General features: G+C 40.8%; 1 protein-coding gene and 1 long non-coding RNA gene across 3 annotated transcripts in view; both read left to right on the top strand.

Moving 5' to 3' along the window:
- The first annotated feature begins 4,026 nt into the window (after nucleotides 1–4,026).
- Nucleotides 4,027–24,496, top strand: part of LOC139639229 (cell adhesion molecule CEACAM5) — a 65,911-nt gene continuing 45,441 nt past the window's right edge. Inside the window, exons 1-13 of one of the 2 annotated variants that reach the window (XM_071513309.1) lie at nucleotides 4,027–4,127; nucleotides 4,616–4,948; nucleotides 6,532–6,852; nucleotides 7,573–7,908; nucleotides 8,667–9,002; nucleotides 10,030–10,365; nucleotides 10,540–10,703; nucleotides 10,824–10,950; nucleotides 13,262–13,303; nucleotides 13,519–13,724; nucleotides 16,068–16,209; nucleotides 16,296–16,393; nucleotides 16,799–17,345. In XM_071513309.1, coding sequence (XP_071369410.1) covers nucleotides 4,079–4,127; nucleotides 4,616–4,948; nucleotides 6,532–6,852; nucleotides 7,573–7,908; nucleotides 8,667–9,002; nucleotides 10,030–10,365; nucleotides 10,540–10,703; nucleotides 10,824–10,950; nucleotides 13,262–13,303; nucleotides 13,519–13,724; nucleotides 16,068–16,209; nucleotides 16,296–16,393; nucleotides 16,799–16,837 — 2,529 coding nt within the window. In that variant the 5' untranslated portion in view covers nucleotides 4,027–4,078 and the 3' untranslated portion in view covers nucleotides 16,838–17,345. Of the gene's footprint in view, nucleotides 4,128–4,615; nucleotides 4,949–6,531; nucleotides 6,853–7,572; nucleotides 7,909–8,666; nucleotides 9,003–10,029; nucleotides 10,366–10,539; nucleotides 10,704–10,823; nucleotides 10,951–13,261; nucleotides 13,304–13,518; nucleotides 13,725–16,067; nucleotides 16,210–16,295; nucleotides 16,394–16,798; nucleotides 17,346–24,496 lie in introns of those variants that run through there. The other variant, XM_071513310.1, reaches the window with a different exon arrangement.
- Nucleotides 19,562–21,964, top strand: LOC139639230 (uncharacterized). Its single transcript, XR_011694855.1, has 4 exons — nucleotides 19,562–19,866; nucleotides 20,194–20,278; nucleotides 20,890–20,987; nucleotides 21,855–21,964. It is a non-coding gene; the product is annotated as an uncharacterized lncRNA (long non-coding RNA).

Raw genomic sequence — 24,496 nt, 5'->3', positions numbered from 1 at the left:
AATATAACAAAGGCCTTCCGGTCTTAGCTTTCAAAGTAAAAGCCTGACAAACTTGTCTCACAGGATTTCCTATTTAAACAGATGGCCTATATGAGCAGCAGTTTGATCATTTTTATTTACACGCTGTCTTTATCAACAGAAATTAAAAATTTTGAATAAACTGCTTTGCTAGCAAACTGTGTGAATGTTGTTATGGACTTGCTGTTAACAAGAGTGGAAGTAACTAAGTAGCTACATTTATTCAAGTTACTATAATTGAGTAGCGTTTTTGTGTACTTGTACTTTTTTGAGTAGGCTATTTCAGTAATTTTACTTTTAGGTCTAGTTGTAGCCTATTTAGCTACAATTTAAATCACATCCATCACAGAGTGTGTAGTCAATAAGCAAAGCACTAGTTAATGTAATTAAACTTTACCTTTTATACTGAGGCTTACGTTTGTTGATGTGACTGCAAACAATATTAGAAAATTCAACAGACCACATTCGTAACTGTTGTATAATCGTAATATTACAGTAGAAGGTGTTCTTTACTGCTACTATTGCCATGACAGTGACGAAGTGTATATAGGTGCATATTGTGGCATGGGAAATTAACTAACAAGGTGAAAAAGTCATTTTTCATTTCATTTCATTGTGACTTTAACATGCTCAAATTTTACGCTATTATTTTGAAGGAAAATCCGCCTGACTTCCGGTCTGGTTCTGTCTGTCTGCCGCGAGTTTGACGCAGCTCTCTGTTCTCCACAGTGACGCAACTGATCCAAAGTGACAGAACTTTTACGGTAAAAGCCCCCAGAACTCGCCTCTCAGACCTTAGCGGTACAACATGAGTAACCGTTTCCAGATGCCAACGTTATATAGCCTGTGTGTGTGTGTGTGTGTGTGTGTGTGTGTGTGTGTGTGTGTGTGTGTGCGTGCGTGCGTGCGTGCGTGTGTGTGTGTATGTGGAGGAGACCCAAACTTTCATTGTTGTGGTTTCTCTTTTCTCCCTGGCCCTGTGGGCTTGTCCGGGCAAGTCACAGTCTAGTCTCCCTTTCTGCCTGATCGATTTCTAATCCATATAATCTGGGACAGTGTTCAATTCCATTTCAATACACTGAGGATGAGGAGGGTATCACTAGGCATGGGACGATCTGCTTATCTCACGATACGATTAGATAAAACGATATGGGGTTCCCGATTCGTTAAAACCAGGATAAAATGTAATTAGCCTAATAAAAGTTCAGAGACAACAAAGTCTGAATGTGCAGAATTCTGTTTATTTCTGAGCCACAAATCCAGCGATGCCATTGGCTGCTAGAATGTAAACAGCAATTTTAAAATGTCATTACAAAGTGACAATAATATAATGTGGATGGAGAGCTTGTGAAACTGTGATGGTCAAGAGTCTCATTAGTGATTACTACAGCAGAATAACATGGAGCTGATACCACCATTATTTTTTCTTACCCATAATATGTATTGTCACGTTTTTGTTCTGTGATATATTGAATTTCAATATATTGTCCCATCCCTACTGGCAGTAGCAGCCACATTTGAAGGAGTAGTTTGTAAAATAAATCATCATATATTACATTTATTGTGTTGTGTTTCACAGATGTGATGGTTAATTAGATTCTATTACAGTTAATTACCTCATCAAAATTGTAATCAGTAACATAATTCAAGGGATTCTACTCAAACTCAGTAATGTATTCTGATTCCTTTCAGTTGCTTTCAGATTGCTTTGCCATATTTGAGCTATAATACCATAAGAAAAAGTGAAAAATTACAAAGTTCAGGAAATTAATTTCAGGTTTGATACAAACACAAATTTTCTTCTGCCACTTTTATACAGACAGAACTGAAGCTTTTTAAATGGCCTTTTCCCAGAAGTGACCCTGTCATTTTTCACAAGTATCTGTCACCACAGTACATTTTGTAGGTAATGTAACAGAGTATTTACTTTTGTAAAGCTTCACTCTCAGATCCAAACACAGTCAGACGCAGTTTGGTTTAAATATGAAGTCATTATAAACATCCTACTGTTTACCTTGGCTGAATCCCCAAGAGAAACTGTTGTTTCCAGCAGTCAGAAATTACAAACAGTGTTCTGGTAACGAACTGGCTGAGAGATATCAGAGTTTTCTTGCATGTAATTTTGATTTTATTCTACTGTTTTATATTCAAGAAAGAAGCAGGCTGCTACAATGGCTGCAACTGTAGTTTAGTTTTAGTTTATGAAACTTTGATGAAAGTTAAAAGAAGAGAAACGCATGCAACACACACACACACACACACACACACCAAGGAAGGTAGAAGAAATTGAAGAAGTCTACATTGAGTGTCTTCATCATTACAGTATGTTGGGACAGTGCCGACACTGAGTCCAAAACACCAAAACAAAGAGCGCTTCACACCAAAGTTGGTGCCAAAATTATGAACATGTGTAATCAATTTTGTCATCTAAAATCTTTATTATTTACAGAGTTTCTCTCTCTCTGTATTTTCCCACATATCCACTGGGTGTCAGCAGCGTCTTGCTGAACAACATTTGGCAACAGGATTCAGTATTTCCAAATATGTTTACGAAGACATTTCTGCTTATGTTTATCACAGCTTCTGGCCAGAAACATTTTCATTTTTTTTACATTATTACAGTATGTTATTACAGTAAACATCTCTAGACCTACTTTGATGAATTTTAGCTGCTGTGGCCACTGGCAGTGATCAAGATTCAGACTTTCCCTTCCTCAGTATCACCTATGTGGCTCGGGTGCTGTCCAGCAACAAAGCACATGGCATCATAAATGAGACCTGCTCATGTGTGATCAATCAATGGGCTGTTATGGCTCACAATATATAATATATAGGTGTTGTAGTCGCTGTGAGTATGATACAGTGGCTGTCAAAACTAATCGCTTTTCATTGATTTTTCATTTTAATTACAATAATAATCCAATTTTAAATCAGGACAAATGTACAAAGATTCCACCATGTTTTAACTACAGCTTGGTTTGAAGATATAGGTGCAGAATCAAATGGAATGGTAACACTTCACAATAAGGGTACATTAATTAAGGGTTAATGCTTAATAAGGGTTAGTTAATGCTTAATAAGGATTAACGAACTTAATTAACAGTTAACTAATGTGTCTGGTAATCATTTACTAATAGTGTTCATGTTAACTAAGGTATTAATTTATACATTATTTAATAGTAATCTTTATAAACTATTAAATAATGTAGGCTAATTTCAGTTACAAAGATGGATAATGTGAAAATGAGAATGACATGTCTGTCTGTTTACAAGTTAAATTCACATGAACACATTGTTTTATCTCTCACATTGGGTTGGGACAACTAAAAATTAATTGAAATAAAAAAACCATAAACACATTTTCACCATATTATTGTATAAATTGATGCATAAATATATCACAAACATAATCTGATAACAATTAGGAACATTGTTTTGTTTATGACAGATTTATAGCCTTAGCATTCATTTTGTCTAAAACCTATGTCATTGACCTTTGATTGGACTTTACATGGGGTACTTTCTGTTTGAGGATTGCCCCTCCTGCATCTATGACATCACAATCGTGAAGTCATGTGATTTCAATCACATAACACCCCTGCTTGGATTTGACAACAAACCTATTCACTTGCATGTGTTAGAAGAAGAGATAAATGCACTGGAGCTTAGGTGTCCCACATTAGTCAGTGTCCCACATTACCCTAATTCACCCTAGTTAAGATAAATAGGATAAATATGACAGAGGCATGGCCTAAACTATTAGTTTGGCAGCATAACAAATTCACCAAGAATGAAGACAAACAGAACAGAGAGTAAGAGAACACATTCAGAAAATCAGCCTGCTGTTAATTTGTTTGTGTACAGCTGGGTAATTACATTACTGTCATGTCAGTTATGCAATAAAAAAAAGCAAAGAGTCAGGCGGGCCAAGGAGGTGTTGGTGCTTGGTTCTCCTCATTTCTGGCGCTTTCCGCCCCCCACAGCCTGGGTGTGTCACTAAAAGCAGCAGGTAGTGGCGCATTTTTCTCTGTCGCCTGCTGGGAAGACTTGAACCGTCCTGATGGATCTGCTGAACATGAAGTCGCTTCTGTTTCTCCTCTCTCTTATTGGTAAAACTGAAAACTTTACTATTTTGTGATTTATTTATTTATTTACAGACTGAACAGGGATGTAACGCAAAGTTTGTGGTGTTTTGCTGTGTGTCTCTTAATTTGTTCATGGAAAAATTGTCCTGCAGGTTGCCCCGAGGGACGTTTTCTGTTCATTTAACGTTATATTCAAACTAAATTAATATATTCTGTGTGAAATAGAATTAGAAGGACTCAAATGTAATATAGGAACTTCAAGTGCGTCTCAGTAGTGACCAATAGTAGGCCTACTTTATGGTTTTTATTTCATTTAGCCTATCTCCTGGTATCGCTGTAATATTCCTACAGTTTTATGTAGTAGCCTAGCTTATCCTTGTAAAATTTATTAGATGATCACCCTAGTTTCTTTTTTCATAATGAACGCTCTCAGCAAAAGCAGCCCATATTTGACCCGTCAGTCATACCTGACTGGTAAAAATGAACCTTGAAACTGGTATTCTCCATTTCAGGATGCTGTGCGGGGCAGGACGCCCTGCCGGAGGGTCCAGTGGACGCAGTTTTGGGGAGACATGTGACTTTCAAAACCCAGATTAACCTCAAAGAGCCGTTCGTCGCCGTTGTCTGGTCTTTCTACGACAGGACTGAGCTGGTACCCATTGTTACCGTGACATCAGCGGGGGACAAGGTGGCCGACGATTACAAGGGAAGAGTGTCCGTGAACCGGACCAATGGGTTCTTGACCCTCGGGCCCCTGGAGGCGAAGGACAGCGGGGATTATTCATTCGTTGTGGTGACCGCTAGTGAAGGGACTAAGACTGGGGAGACCAAGCTGCGAGTTCTGGGTGAGTCATTATTTTTTGTCGTTATAAGGACAGTTCCGGTCCTCCATTTAACTTTTAGGATTGACTCGCGCAGCTAGCTGTCCGCCACGGTTGTCTAAATTGGGATTTTATTGAAATAAGTGCTGCTTTTTTATTGAAATAAGTGCTGCTTTTTGGATCATATTCCGAATTGAACAGTGGCTCCTAACGATTCAGAAAAGCTCTTGAGTTCTATTTTGAGGTTTGCACCTTTTCCTTCAAAGCCTATGATGACTTTGTAGCCTAGATAAAAATGTGCCAATGAAGCCATCTGCGGTAATATAATGAGGTCAGACCTGCCCTTTCATACAAGTGACAATGATGAGTGAGTGATTCAGAATGAAACGTAAAGCTCCATGATAAACCGTGTCTATAGCCTGAAGTGAGGTAGCAGAGGTATGCATATAAAGAATATCACCGTCATCAATCATACGGAGAAAGCTATGACAAGTCTTTTCCTTGTGGCAAAATAATAATAATAATGGGCCTCATTCACCAACCGTTCTTAAGAAGAAATTTCTTCTTAAAACCCACTTACGCAGTTTTCACGAAGATTCTGACATTCACCAATGTTTTCTTATTTGGGATTTGTTCTTAGGTAAGAACAGAATCTACGCACACTTACGCACATTTGAGTGCTGACATGTTTGTGCAAAATAAGTGGTTATTGCGTTTCCTTCAATTCTACAGTTGTATAATATTATAGGATTTAAATTACAATAATATTTTTTATCATTATAATATTTTTTAATAATTATTTTCATTATTTTACAAAGTATTATGGTCTTTTAAAATAAATAAACAGTATACTAACACTTCAATTAATATCAATTATGTTAATTGGGATCCCATGCATCTTTTTTTTCTGTTATTTTATATCCACTACTGATATAAAATAACTAAATATGACAGCTCGTTTGGTGTTCACTTCCTGCAGCAGCACCTCCACTTCAGAACTATTGAAGTTTTTTTTACGTTTGGAGTCCGGTGCTCCACCCTCTTTAGACTTTTGTTTGGGCATTCTTGACTTCTCTCAACTTTTCTTTTCAATTTCTGTATGTGATTTCTGTGTGCACACGGCCCTGCGGTCTCATGCCCTTTTATGGGGATTGGCGGGGCGTTTACCTATGCTAATTAGGATCACCTGGCACGCGCTTTCAATTTACGAGGACAATGGGATTCATCATTATGAGAACACAGGTGCGAACAATTCTGCGGTTTAAGAACATGTCATGAATCTGAAGTAGACTTTTCTTAGGACCTTTCTCAAGAACAAATTTAAGAAAAAACGTAGGAAGGTATTGCTGAATGATGCCCAATCTCTTTAGGCCATGCATGTACAGACAACCGTGTAAAAGCTAAAACATTCTCTCTCTCTTGTTCTTCCTGTCCCTGGCTCAAAATTACTAGGGCAAATATCCACAACAATATCACATCTTCCCTCTTACACACTCACCAAGTTTTTTTTTTCAAAACCAGCCCATGCCAAAGAGCTATTTGACTTCATTCGTCATTCATATTTGACTGATAAAAATGAACCTAGAAGCTGGTATTCTTTATTTTAGAATGCTGTGTCCTGCCGGAGGGTCCAGTGGATGCAGTTTTGGGGAAAACTGTGACCTTCCACACGCTGGTTGAGCCCAAAGACGAGTTCATCGCCATTATCTGGTCTTTCAACGACGGGACTGAGCTGATTCCTATTGTTACCGTGACCCAAGCAGGGGAGAAGGTGGCCGAGGATTACCAGGGTAGAGTGTCCGTGAACCGGACCAATGGGTTCTTGACCCTCGGCCCCCTGGAGGAGAAGGACAGCGGTGATTATTCTGTCAACATGGTGACCACTGCCGGAGTGACTAAGACTGGAGAGACCAAGCTCCGAGTTCAGGGTGGGTGCAAAACTTTGTACTTTTAACACTGCCTTTGTTAGATACTGCTTCCTCAGGCTACTCTTTGGGATTTACTCAGCTCTGGATGTATTTCACAGGATTGTTTCCCAGCTGTTTGTGGGCATGGAGGTGGTGGGGTTTTTTGTTGATTATGTGATAGTTTGGGGAAAGATCATGAGTGAACATAATGCCAGACTGAGGGTTGAGGTTTTGAAGCTGGCAAGGAAATCAGGCCTGAAGTTGAAAAAATGGGGTGAGTGAGCTTACCTATTTGGGTGATAAATTGTCTGGGGCAGGGGTTCAACCAGATCCAGAGAAAACAAGGGCAGTTGAGGAAATGCCACAGCCAACAAATAAGACTGAGCTACAGAGGGCACTTGGTCTGGTTAATTACATGGGCAGGTTCATCCCAAACTTGTCAGCAAACACTAGGGCACTCAGAAGCCTACTGGAGACAAAACAAAATGGCAGTGGTATCGTGAGCATATGAAAGAATGGGAAGAAATGAAAAATAGCTTGGTAACAGAGCCAATACTCAAATTCTATGACCCTAGTAAACCATTAAGAGCGTCTAGCCGTATGATGCATCCAAGGATGGGCTAGGAGTCATGTTGCTCCAAGCAGCGTGACTGTCAAGGTCCACTCTACACAACACTGGGATCTGCACCAACGAACATTGACCAGTAAAAATGAACCTTGAAACTGTATTCGTCATTTCAGGATGCTCTGTGGGGCAGAACATCCTGCCAGAGGGTCCAGTGGATGCAGTTTTGGGGAAAACTGTGACTTTCCAAACCCTGTTTGACCCCAAAGAGCCGTACATCGCCATTTTCTGGTCTTTCACCGACGGGACTGAGCTGGTACACATTGCTACCTTGACCACAGCGGGGGAGGAGAGGGTGGCTGATGATTACCAGGGAAGAGTGTCAGTAAACCGGATCACCGGGTCCTTGACCCTCGGGCCCCTGGAGGAGAAGGACAACGGGAATTATTCCATCAGTGTGGTGACCCCTAACAAAGGGACTAAGACTGGAGAGACCAAGCTGCGAGTTCAGGGTGAGTGCAAAACATGGTACTTTTAACACCACCTTTGGTAGATACTGCTTGACAGTCATGTTGCTCCAAGCAGCATGACTGTCAAGGTCCACTCTACGCAACACTGGGATCTGCACCAACGAACATGAGATGCAAGAACATGAGCTGCCAGTTTCAGAGGAGAAATGGTCAAAGATAGCCAGGGAGACTGAGAAAGATGACATATTGCAGGACGTGATGGAGAGGATACAAATGCCCTGATAGGTGAGACTGAGCAAACCGTATGATGATTTTAAGGAAGAGCTGTGCATTGTGAATAGTCTTACTGAAAGGAACTAGAGTAGTGATTCCTTCTTCCATGAGGAAGGACATGACCAAACTGGCAAATGAAGGGCACTTTGACATAGAGAAATGTGAGAGGTGAGCCAGGGAGGTGAATTAGCGATTGCAGATTATGATTTTAACTACACTTAGTTTGCTCTTTTTTCAGTCACAACGACAAAGCAAGTGATCGCACATGCCAAGTCAATATTCTCCAGACTTGGGATCCATAAGATCATGGTATCTGATAATGCCATTGACAATTCCATTATTCAATATCAATTCATCCAAGTCAGTGTTTCTCAGGCAGTTAACACTGTCGGCCCTTTATTGCCCATCTCTAAGCTACACACTCACCACGTCTTTTGACAAAACCAGCCCATGGCATAGGGCTTTTTGACCTGTCACTCATATTTGACCAGTAAAAATTAACCTTGAAACTGTATTCGTCATTTCAGGATGCTCTGTGGGGCAGAACATCCTGCCAGAGGGTCCAGTGGATGCAGTTTTGGGGAAAACTGTGACTTTCCAAACTCTGATTGACCCCAAAGAGCCGTACATCGCCATTATCTGGTCTTTCACCGACGGGACTGAGCTGGTACACATTGCTACCTTGACCACAGCGGGGGAGGAGAGGGTGGCTGATGATTACCAGGGAAGAGTGTCAGTAAACCGGATCACCGGGTCCTTGACCCTCGGGCCCCTGGAGGAGAAGGACAACGGGAATTATTCCATCAGTGTGGTGACCCCTAACAAAGGGACTAAGACTGGAGAGACCAAGCTGCGAGTTCAGGGTGAGTGCAAAACATGGTACTTTTAACACCACCTTTGGTAGATACTGCTTGACAGTCATGTTGCTCCAAGCAGCATGACTGTCAAGGTCCACTCTACGCAACACTGGGATCTGCACCAACGAACATGAGATGCAAGAACATGAGCTGCCAGTTTCAGAGGAGAAATGGTCAAAGATAGCCAGGGAGACTGAGAAAATGACATATTGCAGGATGTGATGGAGAGGATACAAATGCCCTGATAGGTGAGACTGAGCAAACCGTATGATGATTTTAAGGAAGAGCTGTGCATTGTGAATAGTCTTACTGAAAGGAACTAGAGTAGTGATTCCTTCTTCCATGAGGAAGGACATGACCAAGCTGGCAAATGAAGGGCACTTTGACATAGAGAAATGTGAGAGGTGAGCCAGGGAGGTGAATTAGCGATTGCGGATTATGATTTTAACTACACTGAGTTTGCTCTTTTTTCAGTCACAACGACAAAGCAAGTGATCGCACATGCCAAGTCAATATTCTCCAGACTTGGGATCCATACGATCATGGTATCTGATAATGCCATTGACAATTCCATTATTCAATATCAATTCATCCAAGTCAGTGTTTCTCAGGCAGTTAACACTGTCGGGCCTTTATTGCCCATCTCTAAGCTACACACTCACCACGTCTTTTGACAAAACCAGCCCATGCCATAGGGCTTTTTGACCTGTCACTCATATTTGACCAGTAAAAATGAACCTTGAAACTGTATTCGGCATTTCAGGATGCTCTGTGGGGCAGAACATCCTGCCAGAGGGTCCAGTGGACGCAGTTTTGGGGAAAACTGTGACTTTCCAAACCCTGTTTGTACAGTACAGAAGTGAATATTTCAAAGCCCCTGTAAAATAACTGATACAGGCACATCTGTTACTGGGTGAGATTTTAGGCGCGGATCTACTAACATGTCTTGTTTTGTGTTGTTTTTTTCTAATGAAGCTTCACCTGTTGTCTTAGAGAAACTTCCCCTGCTTGAAACTGGTATTCTCTATTTCAGGATGCTGTGTGGGGCAGGATGTCCTGCCGGAGGGTCCAGTGGATGCAGTTTTGGGGAAAACTGTGACTTTCCAAACTCTGATTGACCCCAAAGAGCCGTACATCGCCATTATCTGGTCTTTCACCGATGGGACTGAGCTGGTACACATTGCTACCGTGACCACAGCGGGGGAGGAGAGGGTGGCTGATGATTACCAGGGAAGAGTGTCGGTGAACCGGATCACCGGGTCCCTGACCCTCGGGCCCCTGGAGGAGAAGGACAACGGGGATTATTCCGTCAGTTTGGTGACAGCTAGAGAAGGGACTATGACTGGAGAGACCAAGCTGCGAGTTCTGGGTGAGTCTTTATTTATTTATATATTTTATAATATGGTCAGCTCCGATCTTTTGTTCAACTTTTAGAATTGACTCACGCTGCTAGCTACTGCCCACCACGGTGTATTTTGATGGAAGGTTATTGTCATACAGAGCCGCTTCACCATGCGAACAACCTCCTCCTTTCTCTCTCCAGAGCCGGTGTCCAACTTGGTCATTAAGTCCAATGTAACTGAGCCGATCAAGCTCAACAGCACCGTGGTTCTCACCTGTTCTGCCAAGGGATCCTTCCTCAAGTTCTCCTGGACCAACGGCACCGCGCCCATAGTGGCCGACGGCAAGAGACTGACGCTGACTGAGGTGAGGTTTTACTTGTGTTTTGATTGTTTTTGCTGCACGTCAGCCATAACTATAAATTTATTAAGTTTATTAAAATGGACTGGCCTGGACTGGATTGGATTGGATTTTACTGAATTGCAGAAAGCCAAGTCCAGTACCCTGATTATCACTGGTGTCCTGAGGTCAGACCTGGTTTCTCCCATCTACTGCACAGCTGCCAACAAGCTGGAGATGGAGAAGAGCGCCCCCTTCAACCTATCTGTCAGCTGTGAGTACTGCACCTCTAATTTTGGAGGTATATTCAGTCATATATCCAGTCAGGCAGTCAGTCATCAATGCTTGGTGAGATTGCCTCTAGGGGGCATCTATGGCTGCGAGATGCAGTGTTTACCTAGCCTGATATTCAGGCCATTTCGTTCCTACTCCATTATTCAGTCTGGGATTGCCTATATGTTAAATGTTTTCTGTGTGTGGAGGGGTTGATTTTCCCCGAACCAATCACTAGTGACTGACGTATTCGGCCGCTATGACATTATTTTCAGTGACACCGATGCTTTACTAATTTTACCAAGAATGTCGGCAGTTTTTGACAAAAATGTTGTTTTTGCAAAGACAGTATGTTGGCTAAGGGGTGATTTCTACAAACAGTACACAAAGTATAGTATACAAAGTCTGGAACCAGGATAGTTTTTCCCATACAGAGACACAAAATCAGAAGTGGTCAATGTTTGAATCTTATTTATTTCTTTACAGTAATAGGCTGTAAGCAGAAGTTGTCATTTTGCATGACTTTGTATGCCACAGATAAGAGTCTCCATCATTTGGTGTGTAGTTTAAAAAGGGCTGTGTTGAACAAATACCCACAACATGCACCAGCATTACCTTTATGAGTTTTGATGTGTTAGTAAGGTTTAATATTGATTTTTGCTAATGAAATGATAAGCATTGGGGAAAGCGGATTACAATAGCACTGATGAGCGACTTCCTTACCTCTGGTTTATACACATTTTTGTTGCCAGAGCTCATTCTCCAGAATTATTAAGATTTCATAGGGTTACATTGAATAGTTACTGTAGTTTTTAACTTATCATGACAAACCTATGAATTCAAACCTTGACAAACCAAATATCGGACCTCACGAAGAATGGCAGAAATGCTAACTTACAGCCAACAAAATTATGCCAGACTTTGGTTCTCTATAATCCATGACTTTTTATGTAAATAAATGTTTGTTTTACTTCTCTCTATCACCAATTGCTCAAACACAGCAGTTATCCAACCCATATACAGTTGATGAAAGCTTTTCCATTGTCTGTTCTAAACAGCCGGTGTCTGGTCGCTCTTTCCTGGGAAAAATCCCCGGCTAAGAAGAAGAACTGGGTAGTTATCATGAGCAGTGATAGCCACCATGGCTGAACAGACAAAGAGAACAGAAACTCAAACTGCGTCAACAGAAAATCCAAGCTCCGCCCACACTGTTTGATTGACAGGTGATCTGTGGGAAGTGCAGAGCAGAAACGCCACAGTGAGGCTGAGGGACAAAGATGGAGACTGAATAAAACAAACAAGAATCTCACAGATTACCACTTGAAGAGAGAAAATAAACATTCTGGCTGTTATACAGAAAGCGATTGGAATGTATACACACAACATGACGCATCTGGTTATCTACTGCTGAAGTAATTTTTATTCAATTAATCTACACTACACACTGATGACAGTTGGTATGACTGTATGAGTTAGTAGGAGAGAAGGTTTGCTCAGTGCACCAAACTATACCGTATGACCTTTACATTTAACATGCACATAATTTTATAATTATAATAATTTTAATTTTACATTTAACTGATACCCTTATCCAGAGCCACTTACAATGAGGATGTGGTTAAAGTCACAAACCTATGGTAACATGGAAAGTTTGGTGACATTTAGCCTGAAGGTGGTGGTATAGCAATACTTCAAATGGCCATAACTCAATGGCTGTTAGTCCCATTCATTTGTGACATTGCACACATCTTGGCAAAAAGGCCAAAAAAGATCCGGAATGATGTACTGTGCAGTATTCAATGGCATTTAGCCAAGAGGTTGCGGTATGTGCCTCCGAACCCATACGTTACAGAAAAAACAACAACACGATTATTGAAATTTTCATACCTTCATTAGTAAACCTGTAAAACTTGTAAAACTTGAAGCGGCATTTTGACAGTTTTTTGCAATTCTCCCATCGTAACAGAGAATCACTGATTATGGGGTTATCATGTCCAGGAAGCTACACAACCTAAGCTACTTCCAAAGTTCACCATCCCTTTAATATTCTAATTTCCTTTTTAAATCTGAGTCGTGTGAACTACTCCAAAAAGTAGCGGGAAACATACCAATGATACAAGTTTGTTATCCCAACAATTTGGCAATTAGTTTGAGGTCACAGGGATAGGGTCATTTTGTATGTATACAGTTATGGTGCCACTTGAGGCCACAAAATGATCAATATGGATTGTGTTGATATATGTCAGGACAGATCAAATGTTGTGAATCTGCTCATTCTGATGGTTGACAACACATTTCTTGCTCCTTGTCAGTTCTCCCCTGTCCAGCTTCTTGCCAGCAGTCAAGGCCTGACGGTAAATTTGTATCTTTATTTTATTGACAGAGAAATATGTGCTGTGTTACAACTCTCAGTGAATGAACACAATTCACCTGTTCACAAGTTGCTTTGGACAAAAACGTCTGCTAAATGACGTAATGTAATGTAATCTAATGTAAATGTTTCAAGATAATTAGAAAGCCTTTGTCATTGACATTAATGTTCTGTGTTTTCCGTTTTATTTTCTCAAAGATTTTCAGATGATGACTTTGCAGAAGTTGAATACAATTTTGGACAACCAGCAGAAGATTATTCATATGTTGAACTCCACTAGTCTTCAGGGGGACGGGGGGCAGCAGGTGCTGGAGGGACTGCGTCTGCGTCTGCCCTGCACTTCTGAGGAACAGCTTCAACAATTAGACGATCAGCTCCAGGACAAGGCGTACTTTAAACAAGTTGTGAGTTCATCATTTGGTAATGCGTAGGCTTCTTCTTCTTCTGCCCTAAAGGCATCTGGATCTCAGAAACCACAAGAGCTACAGCAACCAAATTGACATCATTTTGAATTTTGTCCAAAACACATTTTTAGCTACTCCTACAACTTTGATCCCATCTTCACCAAATTCGGCTGCTCCGAAAAAAAGTTATCAAATGGATTTTTGATACTCCTTACCGTTTGGCCACAATTGGCTGCCAAAGTTTAAAAAAATGTTGCAGACGTGGCCTATTATACAAAAACCTCCATAATTCAAGAATGCTTTATGATATCATAACCAGATTTGGTTTACATGTGCAGGTAGCAACTCTGAAGGAACCTGCAAAATATGGTGGCATTTTGCCAATGGGTGGCGCTATAGCAACATAAATTAAATTACCATAGCTCATTGGCTTTAAGTCTGATACACTTGAAATTTTGCACACATCATCTTAGCACAAAGGCCCAACAGTAGCCGTCAGGATATAGTCATACTCTAAAAAACATGGCCGCCATTAGCCAATAAGCTTTCAGTCTCAATTAGACAAGGTTAGCAGTGGTCCATCAGCACAAAATTTGGGGGGGGGGGTATGTGCAACTATGGACCTTGATGTACTGTGTAAAATTTGTGCCATCGTAACCAAATTTGGTGGTCATGTGTAGGTGGAAGGCCTATGGTAACATGGAAAGTTTGGTGACATTTAGCCTGAAGGTGGTGGTATAGCAATACTTCAAATGGCCATAACTCAATGGCTGTTAGTCCCATTCATTTGAAACATTGCACACATCTTGGCAAAAAGGCCAAAAAAGATCCGGAATGATGTACTGTGCAGTATTCAATGGCATTTAGCCAAGAGGTTGCGGTATGTGCCTCCGAACCCATACGTTACAGAAAAAACAACAACACGATTATTGAAATTTTCATACCTTCATTAGTAAACCTGTAAAACTTGTAAAACTTGAAATGATATCTTGAAAACTGAGCGTACGGGAGATCGAAATGTCTAGCTGCGCATAGTTTGATAAATTGACAATGTGACATGTTCAAGATAGTTTGATCAATCTTTCACGATAGTTCTATCAAACTAAGGACAAATGATTTCTGCACTCTCAAGATGATGTCTGTAAAGCCATGTTTAAATTGATTAATAGAGGGCACTAATACAGTTAAATTCGTCTTTCTGATGCTTTCAACATAAGTTGGACTGTCTCAAAACTTGCCCCTTTTGTCTCTGCACTCACACCAAAGCCAGCGGCCTAGTGGTTAAGGCACAGGTCTTCAAAGCACAAGCTTGTGAATTCAGATCCTGTGATTAACGCTGTCTCCTCACAGTGACAAGGTTGTGGGTTTGAATCTTCGCCCCGGTCTTTTCTGTCTGGACTTTTCATGTTCTCCCTGCATTAGACAGATGCAAATGAGTGAGCAGAAAATTATATTCCAGGCTCCCATTGTGACAAAATGAGTTCAATTTAACTGTTAAATTTTTTCACTACCTCCTTTGTGCAGGCAGATTTCATAATAACAGTAGCAAAAGATATTCTTGGACATTAAGCCCACCAAAGTTCTAAAATGCATGAGCTTTTCAAGCCATGCACTCCTAAAGTCATACTGTGAGAAACACAACAGTGGTGTCACTCCCTCACTGGCTCAATGGGCATGTCAACTGTCATTGGGGGCAAAGGTTGTGAGTTCAAAACCCAGGTGGGGCAACAAACATACAACAGTTCCTTTTAACAGCATTAACTTTGAAGCCAGGGTCAATTAGGGCCCTGAAAAAGCCTGCAGATCCGTACTGTCTGTTGCAGTGATGTAGGAAGTGCGATGTCTTTTACGTGCAGACGTGCCTTCTTCAATTTTAACAAGCAAGTTTACGTTTTGGCCAATAACAACTTCTTTGCATCCATCCACCCGTCCATCCATGCATATCATCAATTACTTCATGAGTAGGCTACTCATAAAGCAAGCAACTGTAGGCCTAGTAAATGTCATTATGATGACTTTTTGATTCATAAAATATTTTTACATTGATGTTATTCACCTCCATTGTACCTTGGGTTCTTCAATGACAAATAGATCTTGCTGCCAATGATTGGAGACCTGCCAAGTCTCAAGACACTTGGTCACACGAGGGCGCTATTCTCTGCAAGCTCACAACAATAGCGTTAATAGTATGGTCAATTAACGATAATGTCTTTGTTTTCTCATCTTTGGACAAATTAGCATAGCATTAGACCCCGTTCATTGCCGCATGCGGCTATATTTTTCTTTTTTTGCCAAATTACAACAAATACAAAAAACTCTTTACTCTTTACAATTTCTCCTCAGCTCAATTTCCTGAGCCTGGTTGGAGGGCAGACAGCATCAGAAAATGTGAGGAGGACCATGATGGCTGTAGCTACAAACCAGGCCTGGAGCGGTTTCAGCCTCGATGGAAAGAGGAAGAAGGGAGTGTCCACACTGATCAAACGTGAGTCAAGACATAAGAATCAGAATCTACATCTTTATTAGATGACTCAAATGCCCAAAAATGATACGTTTTTTGTGTTGTTACAGGAGCTGTAAAGGCTTCTTTTCCAGGAACAGTGGATGAAGATGTCGAGATGCAGATAATGGAGGTTCTGAAAAATGTTCCTGGGAGAGACAGGAGAGAGGTAAAATAGAATATTTATTTTTGGAAGGGGGGGGGGGTTGCCTTTATGTTTGATATTTGACAGTGGAAACAGACAGGAAAGATTTTAAGATACTGCTACTGGAGGTAGAACAAAACACAACAATGTTCAGTGCCACATCTGTCATATATGAAATATTTTGTGTAAAAATATGCAGTGGCTTCAAATAAGTGGCTTCATTGATAGGTGTTGTTACGCACCATATGAACTCTTGTAGATGGCCCTCAGATCTCGCAAACTTTGCATGCTAGTACCCTAACCTTAAACCACTACAGAATAATAACAATTTAATAAGAAAAATAACCATTACATTAGAACAGGAATAGGTGCGTGGCTCTTAAGAAATGTGTCTGTCTTGTATCTTTTTCTTGTGTTCTAATTGTTTAGGTGGCGGCAGCTGGTGCAGCAGAGCCGGAAGTAGTTTAGATTTGAACATCTGCCTTCCACTGGTCCACCCTGGTGCCAATGATTTGAATATTTTTATTGATACATTATGACAATAAAACTAAATTTTTACTTGTTTGTTCTTTTTTTTCAGTGGCTAGCTGGTCATTTAAATGTTATGTCCCATTGTCTGTTACCAAAACGACCTACAGACAAATTAAAAAGTATTGGGACAGTCTTGAGGCTTTGATATTTAGAATTGAAGAGTTTAATTCAAAAATGTATTTGAAAAACATCACGCCTGCTTCTAGAAATTGTTGCTGTCATTAAAATAAACTCTCTTTGGAAGTGAATTTGCTATTTTATATCCTGTGCTGCCAAATGTGAACATCATCTAGTTGATTGACGTGTTTTCCAGCCTTGCTTTGTGACGCACACATGGGCTTCACCTGCTCTTGGTGTCATGATGTGTTCTGTGAATGTTGTTTTTCTCTTTTTCAAGGTGTGCTTGGACCCCTCAGTTGTGTATTTTCTAATAAAACGGCAATAACAGCGTCTTGTTGCAGAGCCTTTGAGTCACTGAAGAATCTCCTCCACTTTATCCCCTACATTTCCCACATGTCTTGTTTACCGGGCGTGATCAAAACTCACAAGACCAGACTTCAGCAAATCAAACATGTCAAGGCAGTTTTGTGACGTGAGAAAATCTGTCCTTACAGTTGCACAGTAATTATAAAACAAAGCAGACAGGAGTGTGTAACATACCGGTTTGTCCTGACGCTACCTGCAGCTGAGGCAGAGTTCACCAGGCAGGTAAACAGTTGGTTTTACACTCCCACTCTATTGATAGGTGGGAGTGGCAGGGACCATATCTGGCTTACCTGTAGCACTTGTGACAGTCAATTCAGGCTATGGCACAGCATGTTGTTGGTGTTGGTGTCACAGCAGGGAGTGAAGTCATCGGTTTCGCCCCCTAAGCCAATAGCGCCCTGTTAGAGGGAGAAGCCTGTATGAAATAGAATGATAGTTACGCATTGTAACTCTAGTTCTATGATCAGTCACCCTGCCTTTGTTTGAGTACGTGCATGCAAATTTCAGGGCGCTGAGGCAACAAGATGAGTGGTTAAGCCAAGTAGAGCCTCGTGAGAGAGCTCTGCCTGTGATCATAGAACTAGAGTTATAGTGCGTAACTATCGATTCTACTGATTATAGCAAGCGGCCAAAACCACGCCACTGTAGGCTATATCATTAAATAAGGAAGACCAAAAACATCTAGAAGATGGGACAGTAACACAACTAAGTGTATTCCTAATATTTTTGCTCGAGCACTTCTCTTTCAATATATTAGTTTCACCAATCTAAATACTTCAAAATCCCCAATCTTCAAAATTAAAAAAGTGTCTTTCAAGATATTGCATAGAATTTATCCGGTTAAGCATGTGTTAGAAAGATTCAAACTGGATATTGATTATAAATGTGATTTTTGTGGACTAGAAAAAGAGAGTATTTCCCATCTATTTTTTCACAAGAATGTTCTGGATTGATGTGACCAACTTTCTAAAAAAGAAACTTAAGATGAATGTTGAAATAGATATGTCTGATGTAATGCTATATTTTAGTCAAGATAAGATTGGAAATAACATGCTGTATATCATACAACTATTTATTATTTTTGGAAAATTCCATATTCATAAGCGGCCAAAACCAAGGGTGAATTTTTGAAGCCAATAAGGAAGTGGCGGAGGCGGCAATTCCTCTAACGTCCGCTAGAGGCTGACTCAACCAATCAGATTATTTCTGCCTCAGAAACGTTTGTACTGAACTGAACTGCACCACACTGTCATGATATTTATGGTAAAACCCCTCAGATCTCGGCTCCCCGACCTCAACTGTAACAACAGTTTCCAGACGTGTGAGTGTGTGTGTGTGTGTGTGTGTGTGTGTGAGAGAGAGAGAGGAGGAGACCCAAACTTTCACTGTTGTGGTTTCTCTTTTCTCCCTAGTCCCGTCAGAGGGCTATTCCAGAAAACAGGACTGGCAAATTATCCAGATCTGGTAACTCAGAATAGGCCCTTCTCACATTCTGTTTCTCAGCTTCTGCATTGAGAAACCGGTGCATTACAACTTCCTGTTGCCAGCTCTGCCCTTCACTAAATTGCTCCACAACCTGCCCAACATTTTAATTTGTTACATTATGTAGGGTGGATTTGTGTAAAGTGGGACAATTTTTGCAATTCTGATTTATGTAACACTTTTCCATATGAAGCCAATACATTAGATCCACACCTGATACCATTCTGAAATCCCCAAGATGTTTCCTAATGAAATCAGAAGAAAGAATTCAGATATCATACTCAGAGAGGAAATGGCACATATATTAGTGTTCCATGTGCCAATTGTTCCTAGAAAATGTGCATTTTGTAATCTGGGACGGGTGAAGAGTGTCGGTGAACCGGATCACCGGGTCCTTGACCCTCGGGCCTCTGGAGGCGAAGGACAGTGGGGATTATTCCGTCAACATGGTGGTCGCTGCTGGAGGGACTAATACTGGGGAAACCAAGCTCCAACTTCTGGGTGAGTCTTATCAACAATCCCAGGATTTGAAATGCAGGAAAATTCCAGGATTTCGGTCTAAAAGAGGTATAACTTAAGTAGAAGTAGACAAGGCAGGTTGAGGGAAAGTGGATACAACAAAAAAGTAAACAATCACAAAATAAGTGCTGGAATGCATTGAGCATCACAGACAGATGATAACAGTGTCAGAGTGTCTGAGGTTGGATTTCTCCTTAAAGGGCCTTACAGCACTGTGAGTGGAAGGGAACTGCTAACCCAGGCAGCGTTGGTGCCATACACTGAACCATACAGAGCTGCTTCACCATGCAAACAACCTCCTTCTTCTCTCTCCAGAGCCCATATCCAACTTGGCCATTAAGTCCAATGTATCTGAGGCTGTAGAGTTCAGCAGCACCGTGGTTCTCATCTGCTCTGCCAAGGGATCCTTCCTCAAGTTCTCCTGGACCAACGGCACCGCGCCCATAGTGGCTGACGGCAAGAGACTGATGCTGAGTGAGGTGAGGTTTCACCTGTTTTTGCTGCACGTCAGCCATAAGTAAAGTTTATTAGATTGGATAAGACTGGACTGGACTGGACTGGACTGGATTTGATTGGAGTGGATTTTATTGAACTGAATTAAATTGAACTCAATGTGCCTATGTTGGGCTAATCATGTGCAGAGCAAATTTCCTCATTAATCAAGGTTTTCATTCATTGACTTAATTTTTTGATTCATTCAGCTGCTCATTCATGTAGTCTTTCAGTAATTCATTCACTTGTGTGCTCATTATTTGTTTTTTATTAATACATCATTAATTTAATTTGTTCATTGAATTGAACTGCAGGAAGCCACTTCCAGTACTCTGACTATCACCGGAGTCCTGAGGTCAGACCTGGTCGGTCCCATCTTCTGCACAGCTGCCAACAGCTGTGAGTACTGCACCTCTAGTATTGGTTTTTCAGTGTTATTTGCAGTAAAAGATGCCGTAAGTGAAAGTTGTCATTTTGCATAATTTTGTATGCCACAGATAACCATCTCTGCCATTTGGTGCTTCTAAAAAAAGTCTAAAATCCCTGTGGAAAATATATACAAAAAACAAAGGGCTGTGCTGAACGGTTTTGTTCCAGTGGTTAAAATACACCCACCAGCACCACCTTTGTGAGTTTTATTATCTATTTTTGCTAACGAAATGATAATCATTGAGGAAAGCGGACTACAATAGCACTGATGAGTGACTTCCTTCCCCTTGTTTATACACATTTTTATTGCCAGAGCTTGTTCACCAGAATTATTAAGATTTCATAGCGTTGGATTCAACAGTTATTATAATTTTTACCTTATCGTGACAAACCGCCCGATGGCTATAGCTGACTGCTCTAGTCCTCTTTCCCAAATGATGTATCTTCTCATGGACAAACACCCACACAACATGACACACAACATGTAGTCAGAATCCACATCTTTATTAGATGAGCTTTTATAAATGTAACAGAAAGTATTCTAATGCCCAAAAATGATACGTTTTTTTCTGTTGTTACAGGAGCTATAAAGGCTTCTCTTCCAGGAGCCATGGATGAAGATGTCGAGATGCAGATAATGGAAGTCCTGAAAAATGCTCCTGGGAGAGACAGGAGAGAGGTAAAAGCAGTTTGACAGTTCACAATTTGACCATATACAATATATAACAAAATTCATTCTGATCTGACAAGCCGTTTAGGAGTGGTTCATATTTTTTAAAGACTTTGTTGGGGGGATTTTTGCCTTTATGTTTGATAGCTGATTGTGGAGACAGAAAAGATTTAAAGATACTGCTACTGGAGGCAGAACAAAACACAACAATGTTGTTCCACATCTGTATGGTCTACAATATATGAAATATTTTATATAAAAATGCATAAAAATATGCAAAAGTGGTTTAATTGATATGTGTTTTTACACACCATATGAACTCATCTAGATTAACAGTACAAACTGTCAGATCTCTCAGACTTTGTCTGCTAGTAGTTAAAACATTATTCTACCCGTAAGAAATTAGTGGATGTGGATATCCTAATGCATTATGCAAATATACACCCGCAAACACAGGCCTAAAATAAACATGAGTGTAAAAAACAAAGATCTATGTTGAATGTTCTCATTTACTTTTTATTAACTCTGCCAGGGATTCTTTGGGGGTTTGTGCTGAATCTGGCAAAACCACTAAATGTATTGGGAGTTATTTTTCATTTTTTATACATTTAGTGATGTCATTCTCTGATTATACAGGCTACATTTACACGAGTGGTATTGTCAGATTCAGCACAAACACACCTTTCCAGTAAACTCTCTTTGGTGTTGACGAATGATGATTAAAAGCAGCTAAAACAAATAAAATCTGTTCTATGGGCTGCCAAACAGAATAGTAATAATATAATAACAAAAATAACCATTGCAATAGGTGCGTGACTCTTTCTTCTTAAGAAATGTGTCTGTCTTGTGTCTTTTTCTTGTGTTCTAATTGTTTAGGTGGCGGCAGCTGGTGCCGCAGCTCAAAGAAGAGAGCAGAGCCGGAAGTTGTGAGGAGGAAGTAGTTTAGATTTGAACATCTGCCTTCCACTGGTCCACCCTGGTGCCAGTGATTTGAATATTTTTTTTTTATACTTCATGTGAATAAAACTATTTTTTTTGTATTTGTTTGTACTTTTGTTTTCAATGGCTAGCTGGTCATTTAACTGTTATGACCAAAATGACATACAGACAAATTCAGAAGTATTGGGACAGTCTTGGGTGTTTGATATTTAGAATTGAAGAGTTTAATTCAAAAATATAAGAGGCATTATTTGAAAAACATCACGCCTGCCTCTAGAAATTGTTGCTGCCATAAAAAAAAACTCTCTTTGGAAGTTATTAAGTTATTAATTTGTTATTTTATATCCTGTGCTGCCAAATGCGAACACCGTCTAGTTGATTGACGTGTTTTCCAGCCTTGCTCTGTGACGCACACATGGGCTTCACCTGCTCTTGGTGTCATGATGTGTTCTGTGAATGTTGTTTTTCTCTTTTTCAAGGTGTGCTTGGACCCCTCAGTTGTGTATTTTCTAATAAAATGGCGATAACAGCGTCTTGTTGCAGAGCCTTTGAGTCACTGAAGAATCTCCTCCACTTTATCCCCCACATTTCCCACATGTCTTGTTTACCGGGCGTGATCAAAACTCACAAGACCAGACTTGAGCAAATCAGACATGTCAGAGCAGTTTTGTGACATGAGAAATCTGTCCTTACAGTTACACTGCAATTATCAAACAGAAAGACAGGAGCTTGTAACATGCCGGTTTGTCCTGATGCAGAGTTCACCAGGCTGGATGGAGGAAACAGAACTGATTTACTCTCACATTCTCAGTTTGTCTGTCTGTGTGTCTGTCAGCAGGATGTCTCAAGAACTCATGAACAGGTTGCGATGAAATTTGGTGCACAGATCAACCTTGGGCCAAGGAACAAGTGATCAGATTTTGGTGTTGATCTCTATGTGGAATTTCTGCCATTGGACAGTTACCATGTTTAAGCCATCAATCTAAAACTAGACGGAGATGGAGACTTGATTCCAAATTCAAAGGGGATGTTTGCAGGGTCAGTGGGAAGATACACCAGGACAGTGACAGGACACCCCACGACTGTGACAGGACACCCCACGACTGTGACAGGACACCCCACGACTGTGACAGGACACCCCACGACTGTGACAGGACACCCCAGGACAGTGACAGGACACCCCACGACTGTGACAGGACACCCCAGGACAGTGACAGGACACCCCACGACTGTGACAGGACACCCCACGACTGTGACAGGACACCCCACGACTGTGACAGGACACCCCAGGACAGTGACAGGACACCCCACGACTGTGACAGGACACCCCAGGACAGTGACAGGACACCCCACGACTGTGACAGGACACCCCAGGACAGTGACAGGACACCCCAAAACCGTAGCAGAACAAGACAGATCAGGTGACTCCAAGACGGTGGACAATGGCAGAAAGTCCCAGGACTCCCCAAAGTGTCAGGACAGGGGCAGGAGGACAGCCCCGGGTCAGAAATACAGGATTTCAACTGACTGGTTTCCTTAAAGTGTAACTCAGTAAAATCTTTGACATTGTTGCATTTTATTTTTGTTCAGTGAAGTTGCTTGAGAGATATTCGAGTTTACTTAGAGTCTACTTTGTAATATTCAAGAGAAGAAGAAGCAGGACTGCTACAATGGCTCACACAAAAAAAGAGAAGAGGATTGACAGGATCAAATAACAAATGACCACATCAAACAAGGAATACTCACTGCCATTAAGTAATGAATGTCTAATAATGAAATCATGACATCTAGTGGCAAACAGTAGATCCACACCTTTTTATGGTTGGCTTTTCATTATTTGATGTTTTTGCCATTAGATGTGGTCATTTATTGTTGGATTGTGGTACAGAAAATGTTCTGTACATGTGTGAGTGTGTGTGTGCATGTCTGTGTGTGTGTGTTGGGGGGGGGGGGGGGGGGGTCAAGAGAGGACAGCAAGAGAGTATAAACATACAGATGAAGACTCACAAGTTTGATTCATGTTAGAGGAAATTGAAATTATAACTAAATAGATTAAAGGGGCAACAGTAGATTTTTCCTGGCCTATAGCACTAAATGACCATAATCTATCTGCAGGGGGCTGACAGGGTTGTTGATCAATACCAATGACTTAATGATTACTTCGATTTATGGCTTTCCAAACTCACTTTCTGGCCTGTACTCTGTTTTGGAGCAAAAACTCCCGACCCACTGGAGTTTCAAGACAATTCCCCCCCTCAGTGTTTCTGTTGGGTCTCTGCTCTAATTAGTTAGCTTACTGCTCTCTGTTATGAAAATGTGACTTTACTGTTACTGTCAGCTACAAGCCAAGTAAGCTGTGCCAGAAACCAGTCGATGCTGCTGCAATTTATTGGTCACACTGTTGCCAAATTGGCAAATTTGTTGCCAGCCAAATCTGGCAACTTTCTCCAACCACGGGAAAACGCTGTTAATGTCGGAGAGCCTTTCCTGATTTTACTTGAGATTTAATTTCCTTTGAACTGTCTTTTATTTCCTTTAAAAAAAAAAAAGTTTTTCTTTTCCTATTCTTATCTTTTCTT

The sequence above is a fragment of the Centroberyx affinis genome, unplaced genomic scaffold (assembly GCF_046629955.1).
Source record: "Centroberyx affinis isolate AG114_WGS23_722 - 3 ecotype Tasmania unplaced genomic scaffold, CSIRO-AGI_Caff_v1 ptg006980l_1, whole genome shotgun sequence".
NCBI classification, from domain to species: domain Eukaryota; kingdom Metazoa; phylum Chordata; class Actinopteri; order Beryciformes; family Berycidae; genus Centroberyx; species Centroberyx affinis.
The sequence above is the reverse complement of the archived record's forward strand: the minus strand, read 5'-3'. Positions and strand labels throughout refer to the sequence as shown.